Consider the following 12,723-nt stretch of genomic DNA (forward strand, 5'->3'; position numbering starts at 1 on the left):
GGGCCACTAGGTAGTGTAGTACAGTGGTTAGGAGCACGAACTCTGGAGTCAGGCTTGAGTTCTGATTCCACCACTTACTGGGTGAGTCAGTTAACTTCCCTGAGGCTCAGTTTCCTCACCTGTAAAATGGCACAGAATAAGCACTCTATGTGAGTGATGGCATTGTCTTCCTTCACCTGGATCCCATGCCTGTGCAAATGCCCTCTGAGGGGGTTCTGGAACAAGAGGGTCCCTTAACAGTTAAGGAGAGGGTGCTCCACAAGTTGAGGGCACCTTGGAGACAGAGGCCCGAGCTTCTCTCTGCATGCTCCTGTCTGTGGTGGGCACACAGAAGGTGCTAGGGATGCAGGCAGGTCTGCAAAGGGCCAGGAGGGAGCAGTGGATGGTGGGCGGCAGGAAAGGTCCCCTCCCCGGGTGGATGGTGGGGGCCAGGGAAGGGCCTGGGGGTGAAGATGGAAGGCGGTGAGCCAGCCCATCACTGGTGTCTGATGCAATTATGGGGAAAGGAAGGGTAAGAAACCAATATTTACTGTGTATCTACTAAGTGCTAGGTAGTGTGCCCAGGTCTATAATTAAATTCTCGTAATGACCTTGGGAAGAAGACGTCGTTATCCCCGTTTTACACATGAAGAACCGGAGGCTTAGAAAGGTTAAGTGGCTTCAGGTAGAGCACTGTGGATTAAGCACATGCTTTTTTATTTTATTCCTGCTTCCTCTGACAATCGCGATGAAATGTTGGTAGTGGAGTAAAAAAAAGTATAAATCACCAGGGACAAAGGGAGCAGGGATGGGATGACAGTGGCATGAGATGGGTCAATAGTTTTTGAAGAAGGAACGAGGGTGGCTATGTAGAAACTGACCTTGCAGAGCAGAGGATGACAGCTGATGCTTGTAGAGAAGGAAGGCCAAGGAGAAACAGCCTACATGGTGTTGACGGCTTGAGGAACAGGAGGCTCCTGGCATCTCAGAAAGAGGGGTGGTGGGAGCAAGACAGGAGGATGAGGAGCAAGTCTGGGTAAAGAGCAGTTAAACTCCCAGATACCCTAACCCCATCCAGCAGAGAAAGGTGGTAAGAGTTTCTAGAAAAGTCAAGTCAGAGGCTTTGCTCTCAGGGACACAGGCAGGGATGAGATGTAGAGTGAAAATAGGGAGATTGAGTGAAAGCTTGCTGGGACCCAGGCTTCTTCCCCAGCTTGGTTCCCAGGATGGTGGCATCAAAGTTTTTGCCTCCCAGGCCAGAAATGAAAGATGATTCTTCTCCTGCAAATTGGCTGGGCCAAGAGAAAAAAAACTCTAGAAACTGACATTTTGGGGGTTCCACAACAAAAATGATGGCCCCCCCTTAAATATGGAGCTTCCAATCAATGTTTCGTGTCTCACTCTTTTTCCTTTTAATTTTTTAAAAGTGAGGCATAATTTATATACAGTAAAACACACAGATTATAAGTATACAGTTTGCTAAGCTTTGATAAATTTATACCCTCTTGTAACCCACACCTCCATCAAGATAGAGAACACTTCTGTCCCCTCAAAAAATTCCTTCGAGCCCTATGCTTTTTCCTAGTTACTGCCTCCCCCATCCCTCCACCATAGTTCTTCATTTTGGCATAGATAGTCTCTGCCTGTTCTAGAACTTTATGAAAGTAGAATCATGCAGTATCTACCCTTTGATGTCTGGCTTCTTCTCCTTAGCATATGTCTTTGAGATTGATCCACGTTGTTGCGTTTTCCAGTAGTTTGTTTCTTTTTATTGCTCAGTAGTATTCCATTGTATGAATATACAATAGTTAATTTATCCACTCAAATGTTGATGCATATTGGGGTTATTTACAGTTTGGGCTATTTTAAATAAGGCTGCTTTCTCTTGGATGAACACTTCAGCATGGAATTGAGTCCTAGGGTAGATGTATGTTTAACTACATAAGAAATTGCCAAATTACTTTCTAAAACATTTGTACGACTTCAGCCTCTCATTGCGTGAGAGTTCTGGCTGCTCCACATCCTCACTAACATTTGATGTTTTCAGTCTTTCTCATTTTTGTTATTTTAGTGAGAACATAGTCAAATAACATTATGGTTTTAATTTGTATTTCCCTAATGACTAATGATGCGTACTTTTTCATGTGTTGTTTGGCCATTTGTATATCTTCCTTTGTAAAGTGTCCATTCAAGTCTTTTGCCTACTTTTTATTTAGCTGATTTTTAAAAAAATTGAGTTGTAGGGACTTCCCTGGAGGTCCAGTGGTTAAGACTCCGCACTTCCAATGCAGGGGGCCCAGGTTTGATCCCTGGTTGGGAAACTAGATCCCGCATGTATGCCGCAACTAAGAAGTCCACATGCTGCAACTAAAGATCCCACGTGCCGCAACTAAGACCCGGTGCAGCCCAAATAAATAAATAAATAACTTTGCTTGTAAAAAAAAATTGAGTTGCAGAAGTTATAGATTCTGGATGCAAGTCCTTTGTCAGACATCTGTATTGCAAATATTTTCTCCCAGTCTGTGGTTTGCCTATCCATTTACTTATAGTGTCTTAATATGTCTAAAAACTTCTGATGAGCAGAAGTTTAAAATATTGGTGATGTTTACCTTATCACTTTTTTCTTTATGATTAGTGCTCTGTGTGTCCTAAGAAATCTTTGCCACAGTTCCAAAGATATTCGTCTATGTTTTCCTCTAGGAGCTTTATAAATTTTGCTTTTACATTTGGATCTATAATCTATCTAAAATTATTGTATTTTGTATATGCTGTAAAATGGAGTTGTTTCATTTTATTTTTTCTGATGGATATCCAGTAGTTCTAGCCACATTTAAAAAAAGACTTTACTTTCCCTATTGAATTATTTTGGCACCTTAAAAAAATCAATTGACTGTATAAATGTCGGTCTATTTCAGGAGTCTTTATTCTTTTTTTTTTTTTTAACATCTTTATTGGAGTATAATTGCTTTACAATGGTGTGTTAGTTTCTGCTTTATAGCAAAGTGAATCAGTTATACATATACATATATCCCCATATCTCCTCCCTCTTGCGTCTCCCTCCCACCCTCCCTATCCCACCCCTCTAGGTGGTCACAAAGCACTGAGCTGACCTCCCTGTGCTATGCGGCTGCTTCCCACTAGCTATCTATTTTACATTTGGTAGTGTATATATGTACATGCCACTCTCTTACTTCGTCCCAGCTTACCCTTCCCACTCCCCGTGTCCTCAAGTCCATTCTCTACCTCTGTGTCTTTATTCCTAGGACTCTTTATTCTGTTCCATTGATCTATTTGTCTATCTTTAGGCCAATATCACACTGTCTTGATTTTTGAAGGTTTATAGTAAGTCCTGAAATCAGAAATTGATAGTGCTCCGACTTTGTTCCTTTTCACAGTTTCTTTTGGCACTTCTAGATCTTTGAATTTCCACATAAATTTAGGACCAGCTTGTCAATTTCTACAAAACAGCCTCTGGGATTTTGATTGAGATTGTGCTGAATCTATAGGTCACTTTGGGAACACTGACATCTTCATACTAGTGAGTCCTCCGATCTGCAAACATGTCATTATTGCTCCATTTACTGGGCCTTCTTTAATTTCTCTCAGCAGTGTTTCATAGTTTTCACCTAAAGTTTTGCACATTTGTCATTGAATTTATTTATAGATATTTGGTGTTTTTGTCGTTCATTCCATCTAAGTTGTCAAATTTATAGGCACATCTATGATGATTTTTTGCCTATTAGTAATGGAGAAGAACGTTGAAATCTCCAACTATAATTGTGCTTTTGTCTCTTTTCTCCTTTTAGTTCTATGAGTTTTTGCAGCTCTCATACTTGGTGCATACCCATTTAGGATTCTTATATTCTGTTGATAAATTGACTCTTTTGTTATTATGAAATAGCCCTCGTTATTGCTGTTAATACTACTTATCTTGAAGTCTACTTTGTCTAATGTTAATATAGCCACTCTGTCTTGTGACTAGTGTTTGCATGATATCTTTCCCCATCATTTTACTTTTAGCTTATCTGTGCCTTTATATTTCAACTGTGTCTTTTGTAAACAAAATATAGTTGGGTCTTGCTTTTTTCACTAGTATTACAGTTTCTCCCTTGTAATTAGAGGGTTTATGCATTTGCCTTTAATGTAATTGGACTGAGTTTAGTACTACCATCTTGTTATTTGTTATCTGTTTGTCCTATCTTTCTTTGTTTTTTTTTCTTTTCTTTCTTCTTTTGGGTTAAGTCTTTTTTTTAAAATTTATTTTATATTTATTTATGGCTGTGTTGGGTCTTCGTTTCTGTGTGAGGGCTTTCTCTAGTTGTGGCAAGTGGGGGCCACTCTTCATCGCGGTGCGCGGACCTCTATCGTGGCCTCTCTTGTTGCGGAGCACAGTCTCCAGACACGCAGGCTCAGTAGTTGTGGCTCACGGGCCCAGGTGCTCCGCGGCATGTGGGATCTTCCCAGACCAGGGCTCGAACCCTTGTCCCCTGCATTAGCAGGCCGATTCTCAACCACTGCGCCACCAGGGAAGCCTGGGTTAAGTATTTTATAGTATTCTATTTTTTTTCTCCTTTATTTCATTTCAAGTATATATCCTGGTATTTTTTATTTTTGTGGTTCTCTAGAGATTACAATATGTATCTTTCATTTATCACAGTCTACCATGAATTAATATTTCACCACTTTAGGTAGAATACTTGTAACAGTCTGCTTTCATTTACTTCCTTCTTGTCCTTTGTACTATTATTGTCATACATTTTACTTCTACATGTGTTATAAACCCCACAATTCATTGACATTAATCTTGTTCTAAATGCTCAGTTATCTCTTAAAGAAATTAAAAATAATTAAAAAAATATTTACCAACATATTTTCTACTTTTGGAGCTCTTCATTCCATGTGAATCTGAGTTTCCATCTTCCTGAAAAATTCCCTTTAACATTTCTTTTCAGTGCAATCTACTAGTTACTCTATGAGCCACCTGGGTAAGGAGGGTCAATGCCCATGTCCATGGTCTGTTCATTAGTATACATCTAGTGCCTACGGGACAACTGGCATCCAGCCTGGCTGGCGGGTGGGGGGTGGCATGTGGCTGGTAGAGCTGAGCCTTGCTTCCTGATGTATGGCAGAGACTTCTGAGCTGGGCCAAGTCTGTCTCTGGTTTTTCCAGTTACCAAGGTACCTCTGAACCCCACTGGGTAGCAGCAGGATGGTGGTGGGTACATGGTCACTGTCTTCCAGGGTAAATGCTGAGAGCCACTCCGGGGCATCCATGTGGATACAGGGTCCTCCACAGGTGACAGAGATGGGAAGGGTGCTCTCCTGACCACCTGCTTGCTGTGTCCTTGTAGCCTGCTCGGACACGGGGACGCCTGTTTCCTGCCAGAGGCGTGCCCATGCACTTGGAAGGGGAAGGAGTACTTCCCTGGGGACCAGGTCATGTCTCCCTGCCATTCCTGGTAAGTGAGGGCCCCATCCAGGCTCTGCTTTTTGCTGGGGGTGAGGATGGATATGGGATGCATGATCATGAGCACAATCTAGCATCCCCCCTTCAACCATGTTCATATTCATGTTGTGTGTTTCTGTGCTATGTAGGGGTTTGTGTATATATACAAGTGAACACATAGAATTTTGGGGAGTGTTTTTGTGAGTATTTACATGAATGTGAGTTTGATCAAACATGTATATGAATGTGTGTAGATGTGTATTTGTAATCATGAGGATGTGTTTGCATATGTATATGGATGTGCAAGTGTGGGCACGTGTCCAAAATGCATAGACTGCATATGTGAATGTATATGCACATGCATGTATATGAAAAGATGGGCATTCGTAATCCTGAATATGTTAGTGGATACATACAGTTATGAATTTGTGTATGTATACAGCTATATTTATATACATTTGTGTGCATCTCCATCCATTTAGTATGTGGGGACATGTATGTGCAAAGTGTGTGAATATGTGCATGCGCTGGGTGTGCATATTTGTATTTACATGTAAGTGAACAATATGTAAAATGTGCATTTGTGATTTCCTATGAATATGTACATGCTTATATGTGAGAGTGAGCTTATATGTGAATATATTTGCACACTGTATATCTGTTAATATAAGTATACATATGTGAGAGTGTGTGTACCTGGATAGAATTCTTTGAAAACAGGCTTGGGGCCAGTTCTGTAGAGCCTGCCCTGGGCCAAGCAGCAGGGAATGGAAGTGGGTAGAGACTCAACCTCCTAAATATCCTCCCAGGCTTCCACTGCTGCTGTGCCTAACTCATGTTAATTCACTTTCCAAAGGCTTGGCTCCTGGAAGTGTCTATGGTGATTCTTTTTTAAATAACTTGTTTTCCCACTCTCCACCTGTCCTCTGCTTCTGGGAGAACTGAGCATCTCTCCCACCTTGTAATCACCTAAATCTTGAGGTTCCCCAATGACCGCCCCCACCCCAACCCCGCAAAGGCCTTATAACTACCCCAACAGCTAATGAGGCCTTTCAACCCATGCCTTCCAGGCTGGGCGGCTTCTGTTGTGGCCTCCTTTGCCAGATGTCCTCTGTGTTCCTGGCACATGGAGGCATGTGGAGCCTCCCTGACATTCCCCCTGTGCCCTTGCGCTCCTGCAGAGGGCCCGGCCTGGGCTTTCCAGGGCTCTGAGAGTCCAAGTGCTCCTCCAGCCCTGATGTGTCTGCAGGATCGAGGTGGCCCTGCCACTGCCCCAGGGGATCAGGGGACACATCAGGGACCCCTGAGCCCTGGCTCCTACAACTCTCTGGAAAATGGCCAAAGCACATCAGCTAGATTAGTGGGGCTAGGATGAAGAGGGGAAGGAAACAGGACAAGGACCCCTCAAAGAGGTCTGGCCAGCTCATTCCAGTGGAGGTCCCCACCCAGTGGAACCTGTTCCTTCTTAGCCCCACGTCACATTCCAGTAACTGTCCAAGGGGTCGGGCTGGGCACAAGACCCTGTGTAAAGTAACTTCAGGTCAGGCTTGGTGTATTGATTCCTGGGCTGGTGTTTTGGAGACGGGTGTGTTCTGTATGAGCCCTTCCCAGCCACTCAGCTCCCCTGAACCCTTACGTCTCCTGTAGGCTGAAGAAGGTCTCCTAGACTTCGGGATTCATCTCACATTAATGAGGGTGTGCTCCATCTCTCTGCTCCCTTTTTATTGCAGAACTTCTCAAAACAGTTGTCTGTATTTGCTGCTTTCAATTCCTCTTCTCCCATTCTCCCTTCCATTCCACGAAAACTATCCCTACCAAGGTCACCGATAATCTCCATGGTGTTATATCCAGTGTTTATCACTTGGTCCTCATCTTCCTAGACCTATTAGCAACATTTGACACAGTCAGTCATTTGTTATCATTCTCTGCCATCATACCTTTCTTCCTGTGACTCTGGGATTCCCCACCCTCTTGATTTTCCTCCTGCCCCTCTTGCTGCCCCTTCTCCAGTTCTTTTGTTGATTCTTCCTCTTCTCCAAATTCTTAATACTGAGTGCCCCGAGGGACCTCTTCTGTATTTATACTCATTCTGTTGGTGAACTCACCCAGTCTCATGGTGATAAGGCCTATCCATAGGCAGCTGACTCCCAGATTTCTACCCATAGTCCAAACCTTACTCCTGAACTCCAGACTCGCACATCCAACTACCCACTTGACCTCACCACATGTGTGTCTAATGGACATGTCAGACACCAGCACGCCCAAAACCGAACACCTGATCTTCCCCCTCAGACCTGCTTCTCACTCAGCCTTTCCCATCCGGGTGGAGGAAGACTTCATTTTTCCAGTTGCTCAGGCCAGAACACCTGGAATCATCCTTGAGTTCTCTCTCTTACTGCCTTCATCCAAGCTGTCTGAAAATCCTTTTGGTTCTACGTTCAGAATAGATCCAGAATCTGGATCGCATTCCTGCACCGCTGTTACCCTGCTCTGAGCCACCATCAGCTCTTTCCTGAGTTGCAGAAAAACCTCTCAATTGATCTTCCTGCTTCCACCCTCCAGCTTAGGCTCAGCACAGCAGCCAGAGTGGAACATAAATCATCCTGTTATTCCCGTGATTAAATCCTCCAAACACTCCTGGTCTCACTCCTACCATTCTTACAATGGCCTTCATGGACCTACGGGATCTGGACCTCTGTTACCTCCCTGAATTCCTCCTCTCCTCCCACACTCTCCATTCTAGCTGTGTTGTCTTCCTGAGGTTCTTCAGGACCTTTGCAAAGGCTGTACCCTCTGCCCAGGATGCTCTTCTTCCAGATGTCCATATACTTAATTTTCTCACCTCCATTAAGTCTCTGCTCACATGTTCCTCTGTCCACCTTATTTAAAATTACAACCCACCCCCACACACATTCCCAATCCCCTTTATCTTGCTTCTTCCCCCCCATAACACTCATCACCTTCTTACCCACTCTATTACCTACTCATGCTTACTTATTATTTAGTGTGTAGCTTCCTCCTCTAGAATATAAGCTTCACAAGGGCAGAGGTGTTTTGCTGTTTTGTTCACTGATGTATCTGAAACTCCTAGAATAATGCCTGGGATATGGTAAACGCTTATTACTTGTTGAATGAATGAGTGAATGAATGAATAATTGGGGTGGTAAAGAGAGTGTGGACGTTGGAGTCAGATAGATCTGGATTCAATCTTGGCTCTGTTATTTATTGGCTTAACCTCTCTGAGCCCGTGTGTCCTACATAAAATGGGGACCCACCCTGCCACCCTTTGGGCATATGTTGGAGGTCAGTGATGTTTGTTGACCTCTGGCCCAGGGACACACAGTGGGCGCTCAATGGGCACACAGTGAGCGCTTGATGGGCAGTGGCTCCATCTTGGATATTCAGGGTGGGGGCAGGGCATGCCCTGTCAGGGGTCTGGGCATGTGTGTTTCAGTGTGTGCCAGCACGGCTCGTTCCAGTGCACCCTCCACCCCTGTGCCTCCACCTGCACCGCCTATGGCGACCGCCATTACCGCACGTTTGATGGGCTCCCATTTGACTTCGTGGGAGCATGCAAAGTGCACCTGGTCAAGGTGAGTGCCTGGGTGTGTACCAGCTGGCTCTACAGGGACCCAGAGCAGCTGGTGCGTATTTAGGTTGGGGGGAGGATCTAAGCCCTAGTGTGTCGCAATTTAGAGACTCAAGGAAGTGCTAAGGAGCAAGATTGGGGCTGGACAGAGCCCACCAGTCATAAATACCCTACTGCCTGTCCACTCACCATTATAACCTTGCCCCCTTGGGTGCCAGTGGTTTTTCTGTCTGTAATAGTAAAAGCAAATGCTTTCTGGACTTTTATTATATCCCTGGTGGTCTACCAAGCCATTCTAAAGCATTATTTCACTTAACCCTTACAACAAGACAGAGTTTATTGAGCCCATGTTATAGCTGGAGCAACTTGGGCTTAGGGAAGGTGGTATCTCATCCGAGGTCACACAACTAGTCAGGGACAGAATTGGGGTCAGGTTGGAACCAAGAAATCTGACTGGAGAGTTGGTGTGCAGGCAGGATCCCCTCCAGAAGGAGAAAAGGGTACCAACAGGGCGGGTGGGAGAGTGCCTCAGACACATTCAGGGACCTTGGTTTTGCTAAGGGCCTGTCCATCTCATTATATGATAGTAAAAGTAACAGAAATAATAATAATAATGGCAAACCTTTTATGGAATAAGCCCTGTCTATGGGGCAGGCACTGTGCTGGGGTCTTTCACATAATTTCAATAACTCCACAAGACAAAGATTATAGACGTTGTTTTATTTTTTGAATTTCAAAGGTTTTGCATGCTCTTCACTAACATGTAAAACAATATAGAAGCATATATTAAAAACAAATATTCCTCTTCACATCTCTTCTGTTCCTACTCCCTGCTGAATAAGCACTCATAACAGTTAGGTGTGAATCCTGCAAAATCATTTTCCATGAGACAGACAGACAGACAGACAGACAGACAGACAGACAGACACACACACACACACACACACACATTTTGTTCAGCTTCTATGAATAGAACCCTGCAATTTGCTTTTATCACTTAATAGTATATTTTGGACATTATCTCATATAGTCAGTAAATTTTTCTTCTTCTTTTTGTAGAATTCCACAGAAAAGATGTACTCTAGTTTGTTATTTGCCATTGATGGGCATTTCGGTTGTTGTCAATATTTAAATGCTCAATGAATACTTGTGTGGATGTGTCTCTAGACGCTTAGAAGCAGAATTGCTATAAAAGTTATACGTTTAGAATGTTGTCCAGTGCCTGCAAATTGCCCTCCAAAAAGGCTTACATTAGCATCATCAGTGTGTGTAAGACAGTGCCCCTTCCCCTACACCCCTGTCAACACCAGTCATCCCTATTATATGTTCATTCATTCATTCATTCGTTCATTCATCAGATACTTTTTGGAGAGTCCCTACATGCTAAACACTGCACCAGGCACCCAAAACAAAACTGAGCTTCAGAGAACTGAAGTAAGTTGCCCAGAGTCACAGCTCATATGAAGTAGAAGTGGGTTGAAAACTATTTCAGAGTCTGTGTCCCTCTACCCCATGCCTCTCAGCAGAATCTCTTCTCTCCCTGGTTTATTGCACTAACTTATTTCTCCTCAGAGCACATCCGATTTCAGCTTCTCTGTGATTGTAGAAAATGTAAACTGCTACAGCTCTGGCATCATCTGCAGGAAATTTATTTCCATCAACGTTGGGAACTCACTCATCATCTTCGATGACGACTCAGGAAATCCCGTAAGGCCTGGTTCAGGTGAAGGCTGTATGGACAATTTGCCGGTTAATAGGGGGCAGAAGAGGGCTAAGGACTGGTTTCCTTACCACAGCACTTTCTCTTGGAGCCACTGAGTCCGCAGCCCAGATTGAATTCCCTGGCCACGGCCAGGAGCCCAGAGGTCAATGTCAGGGCATGAGGGAGGCAGAGGAATTGGTGAACTCTTGGGGCCGGGCAGTGACTTGTAGCCAGGCCCAGCTGACCCAGGTGTTGGGGGACACTCTGGCCTCAGGAATGGCCACCTCTGTCCCCCTAGAGTCCGGAGAGCTTCCTGGATGAGAAGCAGGAGGTCCACACGTGGCGAGCAGGGTTTTTCACGCTGGTGCATTTCCCACGGGAACACATCACCCTCTTATGGGACCAGAGAACCACGGTGCACGTTCAGGCGGGGCCACAGTGGCAGGTAGTCATGTGATCAGTGACCCTCACGGGCCCTGTGCTTCTTCCTAGAGCCAAGCCAACCCACTGGGTGTCCTTGCATGAGCTATACCCTCGCCAAAGAGCCAGGAGCGTCATGCCTGCTGTCCTATCTGCCCCACCCGACTCTGCGCCCCTTCTCCTCTGACTCTTCTCTCTCTGCACACCGTGACCCCAGTAGTTGCTTCTGGGCCCACAACAGACTCCTAGGCCCATGGCGACCCCTCTGCCTGTGGCTCACCCTCAGAATGCCTGAAACTGACCATTCTCTCTTCTTTCAGGGCCAGCTGGCAGGACTCTGTGGGAACTTTGACTTAAAGACCATCAATGAGATGAGGACCCCAGAGAAGTTAGAGTTAACTAACCCCCAGGAGTTTGGTGGCAGTTGGGCTACAGTTGAGGTAAAACCTCTCCAAGCTGGCTCACTCCTCTCACCCGAATGGACCCTGGTCACACTGAGAGAAACTGGCCACAGGTCAGGGGAGAGGGACATTGGTGCAAGGCTGCTCCTGCAACCTCTCTCTCAGCTTCTGACCCAGCATCCTCAGCCCTGGACTCTGTCCTGTGGCCTGAGGACATGCACCATCCCATCTCACACATCAGACCCCCGGACCAAGCCCTGGTAGGAGGGCTGAGGCTGGGAAGGAGACAAAGTCTCTGTCCTAGGAGAGATGACCACCTAGTAGGGAAGATGAGTCTTGTTGAAGCATTACCATCTTACCCATCTCTGTGCCCCCGGTGCCTGGTGATAGGTCTGGCACACAGGAGAGACCAAGAGAGACCCACATGGGTTGAGGCAATTAGAGAAGGCTTCCTGAAGGTGGTGGCACTAGTGTGGTACTTAAAAGATAGACCATATTTGGATGGAGGAATGTATCAGAGAGAGGGAGGACAATATTAGCAGAGGCAGAAATGATGGGGGATGTCTCTGAGGTTTGGGAGATGTCTGAGGCTGCCAAGCTGTGAGCGATGGGGGGAAAAACATCACTGAGCTGACAGCAGGAGACCTGGGTTCTTGTCTTATTCTTTTATTTTATTTTATTTTATTTTATTTTTTTAAATTTTTATTTATTTATTTATTTATTTATTTATTTATTTATTTATTTATTTATTTATGGCTGTGTTGGGTCTTCGTTTCTGTGCGAGGGCTTTCTCTAGTTGCGGCAAGTGGGGGCCGCTCTTCATCGCGGTGCGCGGGCCTCTCATTATCGCAGCCTCTCTTGTTGTGGAGCACAGGCTCCAGACGCGCAGGCTCAGTAATTGTGGCTCACGGGCCCAGTTGCTCCGCAGCATGTGGGATCTTCCCAGACCAGGGCTCGAACCCATGTCCCCTGCATTGGCAGGCAGATTCTCAACCACTGCGCCACCAGGGAAGCCCCTTATTCTTTTATTTAAAAGATTATTTCATTTTGTTTTTCTTTTGTTTGTTTGTTTTATTATTTGGGGTTCTTGTGTTAGATCATCCAGTGACTTGCTGGGTGACCTTGAGTAAGTCCCATCTTCTCTGTGGTCCTCTGTGAAGTGAAGGGGCTGGGAGAGGGATAGTGA

At 45.1% G+C, this 12,723-nt stretch overlaps 1 protein-coding gene across 2 annotated transcripts in view; it reads left to right on the forward strand.

Annotated features, from left to right (window-relative positions):
• Positions 1-12,723, forward strand: part of OTOG (otogelin) — a 93,685-nt gene that overhangs the window by 34,155 nt on the left and 46,807 nt on the right. For both annotated transcript variants that reach the window (XM_082476945.1, XM_082476944.1), the window contains 5 exons: positions 5,331-5,438; positions 8,880-9,018; positions 10,587-10,721; positions 11,015-11,161; positions 11,457-11,576. In XM_082476945.1, the coding sequence (XP_082333071.1) occupies positions 5,331-5,438; positions 8,880-9,018; positions 10,587-10,721; positions 11,015-11,161; positions 11,457-11,576 (649 nt within the window). The remainder of the gene's footprint in view (positions 1-5,330; positions 5,439-8,879; positions 9,019-10,586; positions 10,722-11,014; positions 11,162-11,456; positions 11,577-12,723) is intronic.

This window comes from Balaenoptera physalus (genome assembly GCF_965194825.1).
Source record: "Balaenoptera physalus genome assembly, chromosome: 10".
Classification (NCBI taxonomy): domain Eukaryota; kingdom Metazoa; phylum Chordata; class Mammalia; order Artiodactyla; family Balaenopteridae; genus Balaenoptera; species Balaenoptera physalus.